The sequence below is a fragment of the Eretmochelys imbricata genome, chromosome 23 (assembly GCF_965152235.1).
Source record: "Eretmochelys imbricata isolate rEreImb1 chromosome 23, rEreImb1.hap1, whole genome shotgun sequence".
NCBI lineage: Eukaryota > Metazoa > Chordata > Testudines > Cheloniidae > Eretmochelys > Eretmochelys imbricata.
Window position 1 is genome coordinate 4,478,149 of NC_135594.1, and position 17,550 is coordinate 4,495,698.

Here is a 17,550-nt window from a genome sequence, read left to right on the forward strand (position 1 = left end):
CGTGCAGGGTGGCAAGGAGACACATAAAGGACTAGCTGCAACCGATACGCTTGGGGGTGGGATTGTGTTTTCCTTACATGGAGCTTGTCATAAATATAAAGGGAAGGGTAATCACCTTTAAAATCCCTCCTGGCCAGAGGTAAAATCCTTTCACCTGTAAAGGGTTAAGAAGCTAAAGGTAACCTCGCTGGCACCTGACCAAAATGACCAATGAGGAGACAAGATACTTTCAAAAGCTGGGAGGAGGGAGAAAAACAAAGGGTCTGTGTCTGTCTGTGTGGGGACAGAACAGGAATGGAGTCTTAGAATTTAGTAAGTAATCTAGCTAGGTATGTGTTAGATTAGGATTTCTTTAAATGGCTGAGAAAATAGCTGTGCTGAATAGAATGAATATTCCTGTCTGTGTGTCTTTTTTGTAACTTAAGGTTTTGCCTAGAGGGATTCTCTATGTTTTGAATCTAATTACCCTGTAAGGTATTCACCATCCTGATTTTACAGAGGTGATTCTTTTTTACTTCTATTAAAAGTCTTCTTGTAAGAAACTGAATGCTTTTTCATTGTTCTAAGATCCAAGGGTTTGGGTCTGTGGTCACCTATGCAAATTGGTGAGGATTTTTACCAAACCTTCCCCAGGAAGTGGGGTGCAAGGGTTGGGAAGATTTTGGGGGGAAAGACGTTTCCAAATGACGCTTTCCTAATAAAAAATAAACCCAGATAAATGTTTGGTGGTGGCAGTGAAAGTCCAAGGGTAAAATAGTTTCTACCTTGGGGAAGTTTTAACCTAAGCTGGTAAAAGTAAGCTTAGGAGGTTTTCATGCAGGTACCCGCATCACACAGACAGACACAGACCCTTTGTTTTTCTCCCTCCTCCCAGCTTTTGAAAGTATCTTGTCTCCTCATTGGTCATTTTGGTCAGGTGCCAGCGAGGTTACCTTTAGCTTCTTAACCCTTTACAGGTGAAAGGATTTTTCCTCTGGCCAGGAGGGATTTTAAAGGTGATTACCCTTCCCTTTATATTTATGATAGAGCTCAACTTTCAAATGTCCGGGACCCACCCGGCTTCATGGTGTGATTTATAATGGACTTTAGGGAACGTTCCTTTGGCAGAGAATGGCGTTAGCCCAAATAAAAAATGAAAGAGAACAAGCAGGAGTTTGCCGCAGGAGATGTAGCCATCCAAAAGTGCCTAGAAGGGATGGACTGCCCAGTGGTTCAGTGTGTCTCTATACTGCATATTGGAGCCTGCAGCAGCGATGCCCCCAAGCCCCAGCACAGATCCGCTAGCTCAAATCTGCCAGACAAAGGCTAGCAGGAACGCTTTGATGATGCGAGCTCCAGCCCGAGATGCAACTTCAGAGCACTGTCTATATGGCACTTTTGGAAAGCCAGAGCAAGCCTCACCAGCCCACATCAGTCAAGCCAGGCTGGCAGGCTCCAAACCGCAGCGCAAACGTGCTCTCAGGCACTCTGCTCCAGTACAGATGTCATGTGGACCCAGGACCGGTGCCCCAGCTCCACACGCTGACAGTGGTGGCGTTATTCCTGATTTACACTGGGAGAGAGTGAGGAGGAAAAAATAAATAAATCAGACCCCTGATTTTAATACACCCAATAGGCTGGAAGGAAATGCTCCAGGGAGAATTTTTCACTGTGGAAACCGCACTTCTTTGTCATCATCATTCATTTTTATTAAAGCATTTTTTAACCAGGTACAAACACAATCTCTCTGGTGGAGAGACAAATCAAGATTTAAGCACGATGAGGTCCCCGTCCCTCCCCTCAACACATTCAACAAGATCTAAAATCGTGGTGTCACCAGTCAACCTTTGATTCCGGCTGTTTCATTTGCAAACAATTGTATTAAAAATAAACTTAAATAAAAAAATAAAGTGGAAGAGAATTTATTCACACCCTCAGGAAAGAATCAAGTACACAGCTAGTCAGGGAAAGCCACTGGCAACGGGACAACATGGTGGGGGTGGGGGGTGGATAGCCTTGCTTTAAAGCCTTTGGAGGATGAGCTATCCTTAGATCTAAACAAAGCTTTCTCCTCTACTGATAACTTGCAATTCAGGGACCAATCCTGCACCTACTCAAGTCAATGGGAGCTTTGCCATCATCCTCAATAGCAGCTGAATTGCTTAACTGCACTGTCTTCCAAACAGGGAACCTGATAGACAAGAGCTGCCTGCAAAGCTAGGGCACCCAGCACAGAAGCCCCCACTGGAGTCACGGGTCAGGCTCTAAACATTCATGGATTGGGCTCAGAAAAAAGCAGGAGTCATGGGAGTCAGGAGACATCCCCATCTTTCCACCCCCACCCCCGAAAATCCCAGGTGCCCAACCCCTTTGCCAAATCCTTTATCAAGCTTTCTGATGACCCCAACTCCTGGCAGCCACAAACCTCTCCGCAGAGCTAGTGCACACGTCCACGTTCCCTGAAGTGACTGGCCCTGCCCATCTCCCCAGCTGCTAAACCTGCACCATTACAAGCCTCCTACACAGTGTTGCCAACTCTCATGATTTTGTCCTGAGTCTCATGATAAATTATTATTTTCCTTAAAGCCCCAGCTCCTGGAGATGTGATGATTGCAGCCTTCATTCTTAAAGCAAAAGTAAGCTTCTAGCCCTCCTGGCTGGGGAGAAAGCTTCAAAATGCAACCCCAGGGCACCCTAAAGGCTCAAAAAGCAAAACGCCAATAAAAAGAACCCCAAAGCCCTTATTTTCAAGATTTGAAAGCCAAGCTCCTGATATTTTGGTGATGTTTTGAACATTTGGGGTTGGCACTACTGCCTAGAACAAGCCATTTAAATACCACGGCAAACTGCGCACACCCAGGATGCATGGGACCCTGGGGGGGAGCGGAGAGCCTTGTAAAGACAGCGTTTTGGGTGACAATGCAGCTGGCCAGCGTTAACTGATACACAGTCACACATCCCTCCAGGACCTCTGCAGCCCAGATCTGGGGCAAGCACTGGTATCCTCAAGATTTCCAGCCCGGCTTTGCTGGTTCAGTCTGCTCGGTCCATTTCCCATCCGCACAGACACTTGTGCATAGGCAGAGAAATTTGTGCTAGGATTCCAAAGCATCAATGGGGGAGGGCTTATACACAGGATGACCCAGGGGAGGCAGAAGCCTCAGGGCCAGCAGCAAAGCAGAGATCTGACAGGAGGAGTTTTCAGCAGCTTAGGACGGGGTGAGTTGGCTTGGCTTATACACACCCCACTCATTTTTGTTGTCACTCAACCAGGCAGCCAGCTTATAAGCAGGCAGAGTGAGTACACAAGTAAATACGGCTTTTAATCGGTGGTTATTAAGCCAGTGACAGCAGGACCCGGCAGCTCAAGATGCTCGGGGAGGTGGATGCATGGACAAGCCAGTAACTCGATCCCCCCCCACGAGAAGACCCTATAGAAACAATCATTCCAACCTGAAACAAACCCACCTCTCTACTCCCCACAAAAATAAGGTGCCATGGCATTAAGGCCATTGAATACGCAGCTGCCGCATCACCGCCAGCAGCACGGGAATCGCCGCTCCTGTTGCTGGGGAGAGAAGGACCTGGGCGATCCCTGAACGTGCAGCTCAGTGAAGCAGGGAGCGGAGGGCTCTAGAGGACGGGTCTCTGGGTTACTGCTCTTCCACGTGGATGATTGTCTCATTCCCTTCCTCTGGGAGCTGGGGAACAGCGTACACTAGAGCCCGGTCTTCCTCTTGGCAGATGATGGCAACCGTGCTGCCGCTTTCTGGCATCACCGCGCTGGACTGCAGGCAAGCCTGGGGGAAGAGCAAGATGGGAGGTTAAAGATTTTGCTTGGAGAGGTTTTCAGGCAGCGCTGCTTAAAGGACGGGAGGGGCCAGGGCTCAGAGGTGTACATCTAAGACTGCAATAAAAGACCCGCAGCACAGCCACGGCTTGCAGGGCTCAACATTGCAGTGTAGATGGTCAGGCTTGGGCTGGAGCCCAGACTCAAACCCACCAAGCGGCAGGTCTCAGAACCTGGGTTCCAGCCCGAGCATCTACACTGCCATTTTTAGACCCGCAGCTCAAGTCAATGGACCTGGGCTCCAAGCCTCGGTGCCGTGGGTTTTTGCATTGCAGTGTAGACGCACCCTCTGGTGCTTGGCTGGCTGGTTCCTGCTCCTCAGCGTCAAGAAGGAATTTCCCCCCGGAAGGTCACACTGGCGGGGACCTCAGGGGGTTTTCACCAGCATGGGGGGCAGGTCACTTGCCGGGATGATCTGGGTCTATCTCCTTGAATCATTTCCCTGTCACTGCTGGGGCCTTGGGCACAGGTGCCCCTCAGTCCCTGCTATTCGCTGCCTGTGGCACATGATAATCCTATCTCCTGCAAGCTGTAATACTTGGTCTAATTTCAGTGGCTGCGTTTAGCACGCAGGTGCTGATGGTAGCCTGTGAGATACAGCGGATCAGTCTAGATGGTCTGGTGGTCCCTTCTGGCCTTACGCTCTCTGACTCTAGCTCCAGATCGCTCCTTAGATCTAACCCCAGGGAACAGCAAATGAGTCGTTCCCGTCTGACAGCTGTTTGGTGGTCCATGGAGAAAAGGAGTTTGGTTGCTATCGAACAAGGGTGCAGGAGCCAGAGGTGCACAAGCCAGAGGTGCACTTAGGCCTCTCATCAGCAGCCTCAGCAGAGAACCCAAGAGCTGATCGGACCCTGGGGGCTGAACTCTCCCCTCTGAGCCCTAGAAAGGGTCCTGCAGATCACAGAGAAAGGGGGCGACAGAGGAGTTCAGTCTCAGTGGCCTGTGCATTCCTTGGCTTCTCTGCCTAGGCTGCTGGGAAGAGGCCTGGTTTGTGATGGGAACCGCAGGCAGAGGTCGGAAACCTCCACTTGAACTGATGACCTAGAAGTGAAAGACGCTGCCTCTCTCCTAGTCAAGCCCACAAGCCATTCGACCCCACCTCAACTATTTCAGGGCTCATCAACATGGGAAAGTTATTCTGGAACAAGGCAGGGTATGGATTTCAAGTCCTATAGATATTCTGGAATAAGAGTATCCATATGGGAAGCTATTCTGGTCAGTTTCCCTGGGTAGACAAACCCTCAGGTCCACAGATCAGTAGTTTTTTGTTTTTTTTGTTTTTTTTTTTAAGGCTAGAAGGGACTACCACAATTATCTTAGTCTGGCCTGGGTAAAGCAGATCCTGTTTCATGCAACATAATTTTGCTTCAACTGCCTCTCCCCTACCCCCTATTCCAAAATGCTACAGGAAAGCGTGGGGGTAAACATACGTCAGGTCTCAGAGCAGCAGCTGTGTTAGTCTGTATTCGCAAAAAGAAAAAGGAGTCCTTGTGGCACCTTAGAGACTAACCAATTTATTTGAGCATAAGCTTTTGTGAGCTACAGCCCACTTCATCGGAATAAACATACTGTCATGCTGAAAGGGCTAAAGGCTGCCAGCAAGCAAACCTTGGATCCAAACACAATCACAGGCCCCACTGTAGCCAATGGGTGTGGCCAAGCACTCTTTTAGGCTAAACAGAAGGAGCAATCAAGCCACTTGATGGCAGCTGCAGACAAGAAAGGTTGGCAGCCCAAGGGAACAGGCTGCATGGCACATCAGAGCTATGCCATGTAAACTGAGGAGGGGCCCTGGCTGCAAACTCAAAAGCTAGGCAAGAGAGCCAGGGGAAGGAGCTGTGAGTGTGACCCTGATAGGAAGCAGAGAGATGGGATTTCTTGGGGACAGCCCGCTCTGGAGGGACAGACTTGAAGATGTATGAGCAAGAAAGATGCCTGTTTTGTTTGTACTGTATTCAGGGAATCAGCACTTGGTAGAGATAGTTGTATATAGACAAGATGACATCGTGAGTCTATCTGACTCGTAAAATCAATTTCTCATCCTAACAGAGACAACTCTGCCAAGCCCCCAACTTCCCAGCCCCACAATACAGTGTAGGCCAGTGGTTCTCAAACTTTTGTACTGGTGACCCCTTTCACACAGGAAGCCTCTGAGTGCAACCCTCCCTTATAAATTAAAAACACTTTTAAATACATTTAACACCATTATAAATGCTGGGGGCAAAGCACGGTCTGGAGTGGAGGCTGACACCTCGCAACCCCTCACGTAATAACCTCGCGACTCCCTGAGGGGTCACAACTCCCAGTTTGAGAACCCCTGGTGTAGGCAATAAATTAAATCAAAGCCTCTGGTTTCAAGACCAGCATGAGTGAGCAGCAGGAAAAGATCCAACTTCAAGCTACGATCTGAGGAAGACTGGGGGATACAGTCCATCCACATGCATTTATCCAGTTCAATTAAAATGATCAAAAACAATAAACTGGCTGAGTGAATTCCAATTGAGGATGAGGGGAAAGTTCAAAGTTAACAATTAAAACCCTCCTAAAACAAGAGCAGTGTGAGAATCTTTTTGCATCCGAGCCCAGCGACAGGGAGAGAATGGTGACTGAACAGACAGCCGAACAGATGTGCTAACAAAGAACCCAACACCACAGCCAATTTGGCACTTAAGGGCAGACACAAGCCATTCCCACAAAAGATGATTAGGCATGGAAGGTTATTGCACTAGTCAATGGAAAGATCGTCTAGTAGGGGCTCTGAGCAACCCTATCTCCATGGCACAAGGTATTAACAGCCTCTCAAGGGGCGGGGGAAGATACAGAGCTGTGAACATTATCAGATTTATTATCCATCTAGGGTACTTCTATAGTGCCCATCACCATAGTATCTGAGCATCTCACAATCTTTAGTGTATTTCCCCCCACAAGACCCCTGTGAGGCTAAGTGACTTGCAGCAGGTCATACAGGGGGTTTGTAGCTGCACAGAGAATTGCACTTGGGTCTCCCATACTGGCATCCTAACCCATGGGGCCACTGTGCCTTCTTGCTAGTACTATTTGCAAGAACTGGCTCCTATGACGGTGAGGAAGCTACGCATTGGTTGGTTTTAGGACACTGCTGTATCACTGAATGCCTCGGTGTATGTGGGTTCCACCATCTGCTCTCAGGGCTGTAGCATGTCTCTTCCAGACCAGGGACAACGGAGACTTATTAACCTGAATGGCTCTCATTCAATTGGGAGTGCGTCTCAGGACCAGGCGCTGGCTGAAGCTAAGAGGACTGGTTTTCTCCAGCACCTCTGGCGGGGGCCTTGGGTTTGGAACACTGGAATTTCCCAGAAGGGGAGAAACAAAGAAACTGGATGTTATTGCTAAGCCATATGAACTCAGAGACCATAGAGAGGAAAAAAAGGGACACACTTTCATAGCAAGGAAGACAGCTTTTCTGACTGCAGTACCACTCAAGGTCAGAGAAGCTCGCTGGAGAAGAAAGAGAGCAAGAGTAGGGTTCAGAAGAGAAGCGGTGAGTTGCAGGAGGAGGGTCCTGGACACCTGTTTTTTTATTGTGTGTCATTTCCCTGCCCCAAAAGTCAATAAAAGGTGCCACTTACTTTTCGACTCTGATCTAAGTCCAAAGAAGTTTCAGAGAGGTGAGGAAACTGACGCAGAGAATGCGTGGAGGTGTGCGTGTTTTGTCTGGATCTGTATATCTCTTGGGCCATCTCAAGCAGAGAGTGATTGTTTTATTTGCAAAGCCTCTGTATAGTGCATGTCAACAGTCACATGTCCCTGAGGAGTTCAACGGCAGAGAGGCCACCAGGTTGGAAACCTTATGTTTCCAAACCCTTATAGTTGCCTTTAGTTTGAATCTTTACCTCGAGCTTTAATGTGGTTTTACTATAGACGTGTCTAAGGAGAGTGCTGAACTGAGAAGCCACTGAACAGGGGTGCACTGCTTCCACACAGACAGCGGATTGGCGCACCCTGCAGGCATCCAGAAAATAGGGGACTGGGCACTCACATGTAACAAAGTGGGGTGTGTAAACTGCTAGCCTGCATTGGGAAAGAGGGGGCTCCTGGAGCCCAGAGCAGTGCACCTGTGTTGCCAGCAGCTGGTGGCTGGGGAGAGTTTCCCCTGGTGTGGCACAGACAGGGTATCCTCCCGCTGTAACCAGGTGGTAGTATTCACCCCAGTCATCCTGGGTAATGCTGAAAAGTGCCCCACTCCCCCTACCAAGGTACCTCCATCATCACCCCAGCAGGGAAGAGGGGGTGTTTGGTCCCAATGGCCCGAGGGATTCTGGGCCAAGGCGATGTGGGAGTTAGTGGTTTGGCTTGGCACACAGACCCCTGCTCGCTGCAAAAGACCTCTCCCCCCCACTTCTCCTCACACAGGGACAGCCAGACAGGCTGGCAGATGGGAACAACTTTCCAATGGTTGTTGTAGCCTTGATTCCCATAGCAGCGATATCACCATTAGGAACAGACACCAACAAGACACTGGGCCACCCAGTCACCAGGACAGCATACCAGGCCACATCCTTCCCTGGAGCTGTTCCACAGAGCAGAGTGAAGCCAGCTGGATGAATCTGGCCCCACATATGGTATAGAGTAGGGAACAATAGGCTATACGGTCTGTCCCCCACCCACCGAAGCAGGAAAAAATCCCACCCCTTGTATCCCCACATGAGGCACTCAGCGCATCCTGCTCAGGCTGTTTGTGTGTATCAGACATGGGACCCATAGCTCTAACTTCATGAGTTGCTACTGCTTGAGCTAAAGGCCCGTATCTGCATTCTTTATGGGACATAGCCACTAGGTAGAACAGAACAGTGTTCCAGTGGCTAGAGCACTGCTTAGGAGACCCAGGTTCAATTCCCGGCTCTGCCACAGGCTTCCCGTGTGACCCTCGGGCAAGTCACTTAGCCTCTCAGAGCCTCAGTTCCCCATCTATACAATGGGGACAAGAGCCCTGCCCCACAGGATTTTAAAGATTGTGAAGTGCAGAGATACCACCACGATAGTACCTACGGCTATGTCTACACTGCAGCCACGGGTTTGTCTTGGAGACGTACTCCAGCTAGCCCGCAGTGCCACATCCGGGCTTCAAGAGTGCGACTAGCACAGGTACATCCACACAAATTGCAATCATCCCCATGTACGCATACATGTGTGACCCAGGGACCTCATGGTGCCAACTGACAGAGGGCTACAGGGATCTCCGGAGTCTGGTATTTACATTCTAGTTCACCAAAGGTCCATGTCAGGGTCTACTGAAAGTGTGTCATATACTGGTCCTCTTGATCATTGTAAGATGGATGTACAGGGGATATTTAAGGAGTTATGTTTCTGTAGAATAATTAGCTAAGAAACATTTCTCTCTCTGGCCTGGCTTGTCAAATGCTAACAGAGGGATGTGCCATCAAAGAGAAAACAGCACAGGAAAAAACAAGCTACAGGGGGTTTATCCTGTTTGCAAACAATGGGTTGGAGGACTATTTCTAGGGGGTGCCTATGAACCCCCATTAGTCCTTCAATCTGTAAGAACAAGCTGTCAGTGGGATTGATTTTATGAGAAGAGGTCTCAACCCTACTGGCTGAAAATGCTGGGGAAAGGACTTGGGGTAGGCTATCTTGTAGGACAGTAGTTCTCAACCAGGGGGCCACAAGCAGTTTTCAGGGGGTCCACCAAGCATGGCTGGCATTAGACTCACTAGGGCCCAGGGCAGAGAGCCAAAGTCCTGCCACCCAGGATTGCACCTCGGGTCCCTGAGTCCTACCACCCAGGGCTGAAGCCAAAGCCTGATCAACTTAGCTTCGTGGGGGTCCCGGCAATTGCCCTCCTTGCTACGCCCCTAACATTGGCCCTGGCTTTTATACGCAGAAAAACCGTTGTTGTGGGACAGCTGGACTGTGGAGTTTTTATAGCATGCTGGGGGGGCCTCATAAAGAAAAAGTTTGAGAGCCCCTGCTGTAGGAGGTATGAAAACGCCTTGTGTGAATTAAATATAATCTCTAGAAAGCGTGTTATGATTTTGTTTCATATGTAACCGTTTCCAATATTCCGACCCACTATCACTGGAATCTCTGTCCTTGGATGCTGAACCGATTCTTGTTTTTACTATATAGATACCTACGCAGTGGGGTGTGTGTGTACACTAAAGCGGTGTCCAGAGTTGCATCTTACAAGCTGGAGTGGACTTCTCCTTTGGGAACAGCAAATCTACAAGTTCTGTCAGTGTTCAGAGGAACAGGGCTAGGCCCACGGCAAGATGACATGTGCCTATTGCTTACCTGTGTGGAGAAAGAGGGGCCTGCAGAGGCCTGGAAGGCAGCACTCGTGCTCCCGAGGCTGGTAGTTTCAGGAAGCCAACCCACAGCAGGGACAGACAAGACTCCCTCATGCTAAGGGCAACTGGTGGCGAGGGACCCGGCAAGTATCAGAACATACCCTTAGGCAGGCAGACAGACAGAGCTTAGACACGCGCCAACCTACCATCTCCAGCAGCTTGAGCTTCTCCTCCGACACCAGGCTCTCCTTCCTCAGCTGCTCCACTACGCCCTCCATGGCTTCCAGTTTGGTGCAGTGACGCCGGTGTCGCTGCTGCAGCACCTTGACCTTCTTCTGCAGGCCCATCACCAGGTCGACCAGCTGCTGGGTGGTTAGCTCGTTCTTGTGGTAGCGGTGCTCCTCGAGCTGCTCCTCCAGGGTTTCGGCACATAGCTCCACCTCGATGGTGGAGGAGTCGTCGTCGTCATCCAGGGAGCCGGCGGCATAGTTCGACACGATGGGCACCGTGGAGACAATGGGCACCGTCAAGGCTGAGGACAACACAGTCTCGGGAGGTGACGCACTGGACGTCAGCGTCCCCATGGCACCGGAGGTCACCACTGGCGCAGTGGGGATGGTCTCGAAATATGCCACCATCTGGGTGGTCGACACCTGCAGGGAGCTCAAGACAGCTGCGGTGGAAGGGTCGGTTTCCAGAAGAGGCTGGATGGACACGTTCTCAATGAAGAGGGTGCCCTGGTCTGCGATCTCCTGTGGGTCCACCGTGGCCACCAAGGTATGTGGCTGATCAGCAGCGAAGGTGCCCTCAGGCTGGTCCACCACAGCAGCATCCTCACAAGAGACCATGATCTCTGTGGCAAACTGCTCGGGCACGTCCGCCACGAAAGAGTCCGGTGAGGCCTCAACGGAGAAATCCACACACTGGTCCATGGCGGGAGGAAACGGCTGGCCCGGGAGATGGATGGGGATGGACTCTATGCCCTCTGTGGGCGAGGCCATGGCCAGGGCCACAGCGTTGAGCGGCTCCACGATCTGAACGAGAGGCATCAGGTTCACCGCCCCGACCAGAGGGGAGGAGAGGGCATGGAGGTCCAGATCCGAGACAGAGGGCTGGGTTTCCACGTAGATCGGGGCTGAGGACAGACCTGGGTCGATAGCTATGGCGAGAGCTTCCAGTGTATCCTGAGTGGGGTGGGCAGCCACGGCTTGTGGCCCCTGCACGGTCCTGTCCATGCTGGTCTCAACAATTAGCTTCTTGGTCTGTGTTTCGCATGGAGGCCTGGCAAGATTCTCCCTTTTCTGCAAGCCACCAAAGAAACAACATGTGTTTGCCTCTGAATGACAATGCAGAGATGAGGGGGCCCAATTACCTGCCCTGCTTGAGGCAGGAGGAAGAGGTGGCTAGCAGTTCCCTTCGCATTCCCCTATGCTGCGGGAGAGCCTTATCTGGCTTCCAATGTCAATTACAGCAGCCTCAGAGCTGCTCTAAGTTATGCTCTTTTTCCTATGGGCCCCAGGGAGCAGAGGATGGACACAGCACAGTGCACTCTGGCCACCCCCTGGCCACCCCCTCACACACACACACACACACACACACACACACACTGCTGCGTGCTCTGGCTGTGCCCTGATCTATCCCCAAGCCAGGTGTTACACGCAGGACCCTTACACCTACTCTGTGCCAGCTGGGGAGGCCTCTGACACAAGAGGGAGGCTCAAGCAGCCGTTTCTGCTCACTTTCGGGCCCCTTTGCACTCTTGAACAGTGCAAAGTGGCTTTAGGTTTTCCAACAGGCCTGATTCTCAACTGCATTACTAGCTACCATTCCCTGGGGGGCTTTGCAGGGACTGCCCAGATTTAAAGTGCTGTCAAAGGCCTGCCACTGGGGTCCCTGAGTCATCAATCCAGCCCCCTCTCCAACACCTTGCACAAGCATGCACAGTCAGACAGAGCCACATGCTCCTCACCTCCCACTCCTATGTTCTGATTAGGCAATTATTTCCTCCATTGCTATTAGCCTTTGTTAAGTCACATGACAGAGCTGTTTACTCTCAAGCTGTTTGCTCTGGGAGTGACAGACTGTCAATAGCCTGTTGAACCAGGGGCAGGTATAGGCAGGCCACCTGACAGTGACTAGGCTGGTTTCTGATCATCTTGCCAGATTCATACAAGTAATAAAAACACAGTGACTCAAGCTCGCCTCAAGGGGCTCAAAGCTTCACAGTCCCCTCAGGAAGCGGTCAATATTCTTCCTATTTTACAGGTGGGACAACTAGGCTACAGAGAGGGGAAGAGACTTGTCCAAGGTAACACAGAGTCAGTAACAGAATTGGGAACAGCATCCAGGAGCCCTGAGTCCCCAAGTCCCCCATGTTCTAACCACTGGACCCCACTCCCAGGGTTGAGAGTAGAACCCAGGAGCTGCATTCCAGTCCCTCCTGCTCTAGCCACTAAACGCCATTCCCAGGGTCGGGAATATAACTCAGAAGCCCTTACTTTGAGTCCCTTCATACTTCTGTACCTCAGTTTCCCCAACTATAAGTATGGGAATAATTTCTTCCCAGAGTAAAGAATAGAGCTCAGTCCGCTACACTAGCTACTCAGCCACGCTCCCTCCCAAGTCAGCTATTTTGTAAAACTCTCTCCCAAGTTCACACTGGAAAGTCCCCATATCAGTTGATGACCAGAGACTTACCAGGGGGTTTTCAGACAGTTGAAAGATGGTGGGGACAGCATCAGGCTTCAGATAGCGAACCCCCCACCTGTATTCGAAACACGACGGAGCAAAGTGCTCGCTGCATAAATGCTGGTATCTGGTGGGTACCCACTTCTCTTGGTTCATCTGAGAGAGCCATTGTTGGAGTCGTTCTGGGTTATGCAAGGGAAACCTGCATGGACATCAGAAGAGGTCTTCAGTGACAACCAAACCTCATGCTGTCACGGCCACATTCAGCCTCTGATCTCCAAGCAACCCACAAACATTCACTGATTTAGCTTCACAGCCCCCTTTGAGGCAGGTCCATGTTATGATTCCCATTTTACAGATGGGGAAATGGAGTGACAGAAAGGTGAAGAGCTTGCCCAAATTCAAGCAGTGAGTCACCAAGCTAGCTAGGAAGAGGACCTAAAAGTCCTGACTCCCTGAGCACTGCTCTTGGCCCATATGCTCTTGGCCCATAATATCCAAACAGATAACAGTGATTAGAGAGGTGGCAGCAGACACCAGGATTCGGCTGGCAAGGCCTGAATATCAACCCCAGGGTAATGCTAAATTCCAAATATTTGACACCCTGCTCTTCTCCCCCTACACCCCAGGGCAGCAGGTGCATGGGCTCAGCCAGACACCAATAAAAACAGATGCAGTGAAAGAGTCTCCTGCTCTCCAGCCCATTTCCCTGCCCCATTCCAATACCTTACAGTGCCTAGGGCCTATTAGCCATGGCTACACCCTGGTGTTGTAAGCACTTCTGTAACCATACGGCACCTGTCACTCACTGCTATTAAATAAAGGGCCCGCCTATGCTGAAAGTAATATACAGTACCTGGCAACACCCACCACGTGGCACATACCGATATGACAGCACCATCCTGCTACTGGGGGAGGGGAATTCCATGCACTTCACCCCTGTATGGCCCACTCCCCACACCAACTGTGCTCCCCCTCACCCCACTGCCTCCTGCCCCCCAGACCACCCCCCCATCTCACTGTCTCCTGCCCCTCCCCACCACCTCCTGCCCCTTCCACGGTCCTCCCCCTCACCCCACTGCCTCTTACCCCCCCCCCAGACTGACCCCCACTACATCCCACCCCCTCACCTCACTGCCTCCTGCTGCTTCCTATCCCCCCAACTCCTGCCTGTTCCACGGTCCTCCCCCTCACCCCACTGCCTCCTACCCCCCAGACGGCCCCTGTCCAGCCCCCTCCACAGTCCTCCTCCCCACCCCACTGTCTCCTGCTGCTTCCTGCCCCCCCACACTTGCTGCCCCTTCCATGGTCCTCCCCCTCACCTTGCTGCCTCCTCCCCACTCGACTGCCTCCTGCTCTCCACTGTGTATCAATCCCTCACACCACTGCCTCCTGCCCCCCAGTATCCCACCCCCTCACCTCACTGCCTCCTGCCCCGCACCACCACATCCTGCCCCTTCCACGGTCATCCCACTCATGCCACTGCCACTTGCCCCCCCAGACTGCCCCCACTGCATCCCACCCCCTCACCCTCACCCCACTGCCTCCTGCCCCCCACCACCTACTGCCCCTTCCACAGTCCTCCCCTCACCGCCTCTTGCCCCCCCAGACTGCCCCCCACTGCATCCCACCCCCTCACCCCACCGCCTCCTGCTCCCCACGGTCCTCCCCATCACCTCACTGCCTCCTGCCCCCTCAGACTGCCCCCCACCGCCTCCTGTCCCCCCACTCTCACCCCACCGCCTCCTGCCCCTTCCACGGTCCTCCCCATCACCTCACTGCCTCCTGCCCCTCCCCACTGCCCCCCACTGCCTCCTGCCCACCCACCCTCACCCCACCACCTCCTGCCCCTTCCACGGTCCTCCCCTCACATCACTGCCTCTTGCCCCCCCAGACTGCCCCCCACTGCATCCCGCCCCCTCACCTCACTGCCCCCTCATAGCCCTCCCGCTCCACAGTCTCCCACCTGCTCCGCCCGCCTCCCGTCCCGCGTTGCTCGGGGGGGGGGGGGGAAGGAATGGGGGCGACAACGCCGCGCGCGTGACACCCCGGACCGGCGCGTGACGCGTCCTGACGTCACGCCGCGCCCGCGGGACTGACCTATAGAAGCTGAGGCGCTCGCGGCCCGGCCGGCGCTGCCCGGCCGAGTTGGAGCAGTTCGGCGCCCGGCAGTACTTGGGCATCGCCGCTCGGCCGCCCCAGCGCCGGGCTGGCCCCCAACTCCACGTCACACGCGCCACGCCACGCACGCGAGGCGACGTCGTGCGTCGCCACGCATAACCCCCACCCGCCGGCGCGCGGGCTGCGCTGCGCTGCAAGGTGGAGGGGGCGGAGAAAGGAGGAGCGGCCTAGGATGGGGGCGGGGGTTGCTATAAGAGGGGCGGAGCTAGGGGGTGTCACCCCAGGAGGGAGGAGGGGCCTGGGATGGGGGGGTTGCTATGAGAGGGGCGGAGCTAGGGGGTGTCACCCCAGGAGGGAGGAGGGGCCCGGGATGGGGGGTTGCTATAAGAGGGGCGGAGCTAGGGGGTGTCACTCCAGGAGGGAGGAGGGGCCTGGGATGGGGGGGTTGCTATAAGAGGGGCGGAGCTAGGGGGTGTCACCCCAGGAGGGAGGAGGGGCCTGGGATGGGGGGGTTGCTATGAGAGGGGCGGAGCTAGGGGGTGTCACTCCAGGAGAGAGGAGGGGCCCGGGATGGGGGGTTGCTATAAGAGGGGCGGAGCTAGGGGGTGTCACTCCAGGAGGGAGGAGGGGCCTGGGATGGGGGGTTGCTATAAGAGGGGCGGAGCTAGGGGGTGTCACTCCAGGAGGGAGGAGGGGCCTGGGATGGGGGGTTGCTATGAGAGGGGCGGAGCTAGGGGGTGTCACCCCAGGAGGGAGGAGGGGCCTGGGATGGGGGGTTGCTATAAGAGGGGCGGAGCTAGGGGGTGTCACTCCAGGAGGGAGGAGGGGCCTGGGATGGGGGGTTGCTATGAGAGGGGCGGAGCTAGGGGGGTGTCACCCCAGGAGGGAGGAGGGGCCTGGGATGGGGGTTGCTATGAGAGGGGCGGAGCTAGGGGATGTCACTCCAGGAGGGAGGAGGGGCCCGGGATGGGGGGTTGCTATGAGAGGGGCGGAGCTAGGGTTGTCACCCCAGGAGGGAGGAGGGGCCTGGGATGGGGAGGTTGCTATGAGAGGGGCGGAGCTAGGGGGTGTCACCCCAGGAGGGAGGAGGGGCCTGGGATGGGGGGGTTGCTATGAGAGGGGCGGAGCTAGGGGGTGTCACTCCAGGAGGGAGGAGGGGCCTGGGATAGGGGGGTTGCTATGAGAGGGGCGGAGCTAGGGGGTGTCACTCCAGGAGGGAGGAGGGGCCTGGGATGGGGGTTGCTATGAGAGGGGCGGAGCTAGGGGATGTCACTCCAGGAGGGAGGAGGGGCCCGGGATGGGGGGTTGCTATGAGAGGGGCGGAGCTAGGGGGTGTCACCCCAGGAGGGAGGAGGGGCCTGGGATGGGGGGGTTGCTATGAGAGGGGCGGAGCTAGGGGGTGTCACCCCAGGAGGGAGGAGGGGCCTGGGATGGGGGTTGCTATGAGAGGGGCGGAGCTAGGGTTGTCACCCCAGGAGGGAGGAGGGGCCCGGGATGGGGGGTTGCTATAAGAGGGGCGGAGCTAGGGGGTGTCACCCTAGGAGGGAGGAGGGGCCTGGGATGGGGGGGTTGCTATAAGAGGGGCGGAGCTAGGGGGTGTCACTCCAGGAGGGAGGAGGGGCCTGGGATGGGGGGTTGCTATGAGAGGGGCGGAGCTAGGGGGTGTCACCCCAGGAGGGAGGAGGGGCCTGGGATGGGGGGTTGCTATAAGAGGGGCGGAGCTAGGGGGTGTCACCCTAGGAGGGAGGAGGGGCCTGGGATGGGGGGGTTGCTATGAGAGGGGCGGAGCTAGGGGGTGTCACTCCAGGAGGGAGGAGGGGCCTGGGATGGGGGGTTGCTATGAGAGGGGCGGAGCTAGGGGGTGTCACCCCAGGAGGGAGGAGGGGCCTGGGATGGGGGGTTGCTATGAGAGGGGCGGAGCTAGGGGGGTGTCACCCCAGGAGGGAGGAGGGGCCTGGGATGGGGGTTGCTATGACAGGGGCGGAGCTAGGGGATGTCACTCCAGGAGGGAGGAGGGGCCCGGGATGGGGGGTTGCTATGAGAGGGGCGGAGCTAGGGTTGTCACCCCAGGAGGGAGGAGGGGCCTGGGATGGGGGGGTTGCTATGAGAGGGGCGGAGCTAGGGGGTGTCACCCCAGGAGGGAGGAGGGGCCTGGGATGGGGGGGTTGCTATGAGAGGGGCGGAGCTAGGGGTGTCACTCCAGGAGGGAGGAGGGGCCTGGGATGGGGGGGTTGCTATGAGAGGGGCGGAGCTAGGGGGTGTCACTCCAGGAGGGAGGAGGGGCCTGGGATGGGGGTTGCTATCAGAGGGGCGGAGCTAGGGGATGTCACTCCAGGAGGGAGGAGGGGCCCGGGATGGGGGGTTGCTATGAGAGGGGCGGAGCTAGGGGGTGTCACCCCAGGAGGGAGGAGGGGCCTGGGATGGGGGGCTTGCTATGAGAGGGGCGGAGCTAGGGGGTGTCACCCCAGGAGGGAGGAGGGGCCTGGGATGGGGGTTGCTATGAGAGGGGCGGAGCTAGGGGATGTCACTCCAGGAGGGAGGAGGGGCCCGGGATGGGGGGTTGCTATGAGAGGGGCGGAGCTAGGGTTGTCACCCCAGGAGGGAGGAGGGGCCTGGGAT

The 17,550-nt window shown here is 54.7% G+C and overlaps 1 protein-coding gene across 2 annotated transcripts; it reads right to left on the reverse strand.

Moving 5' to 3' along the window:
- Positions 1 to 1,663: 1,663 nt before the first annotated feature.
- THAP8 (THAP domain containing 8) lies at positions 1,664 to 15,052 on the reverse strand. Of its 2 annotated transcripts, none has more exons than XM_077840411.1 (4): positions 14,911 to 15,052; positions 12,820 to 13,012; positions 10,329 to 11,423; positions 1,664 to 3,779 (listed from the first exon to the last, which is right to left on the reverse strand). In XM_077840411.1, the coding sequence occupies exons 1-4, from the start codon at positions 14,991 to 14,993 to the stop codon at positions 3,633 to 3,635; spliced, it is 1,518 nt and encodes a 505-aa protein (XP_077696537.1). In that variant the 5' UTR covers positions 14,994 to 15,052; the 3' UTR covers positions 1,664 to 3,632. The 2 variants fall into 2 exon arrangements, with proteins under 2 accessions (XP_077696537.1, XP_077696538.1); XM_077840412.1 differs by lacking the exon at positions 14,911 to 15,052 and adding an exon at positions 13,667 to 13,779.
- Between the last annotated feature and the right edge of the window lie 2,498 nt (positions 15,053 to 17,550).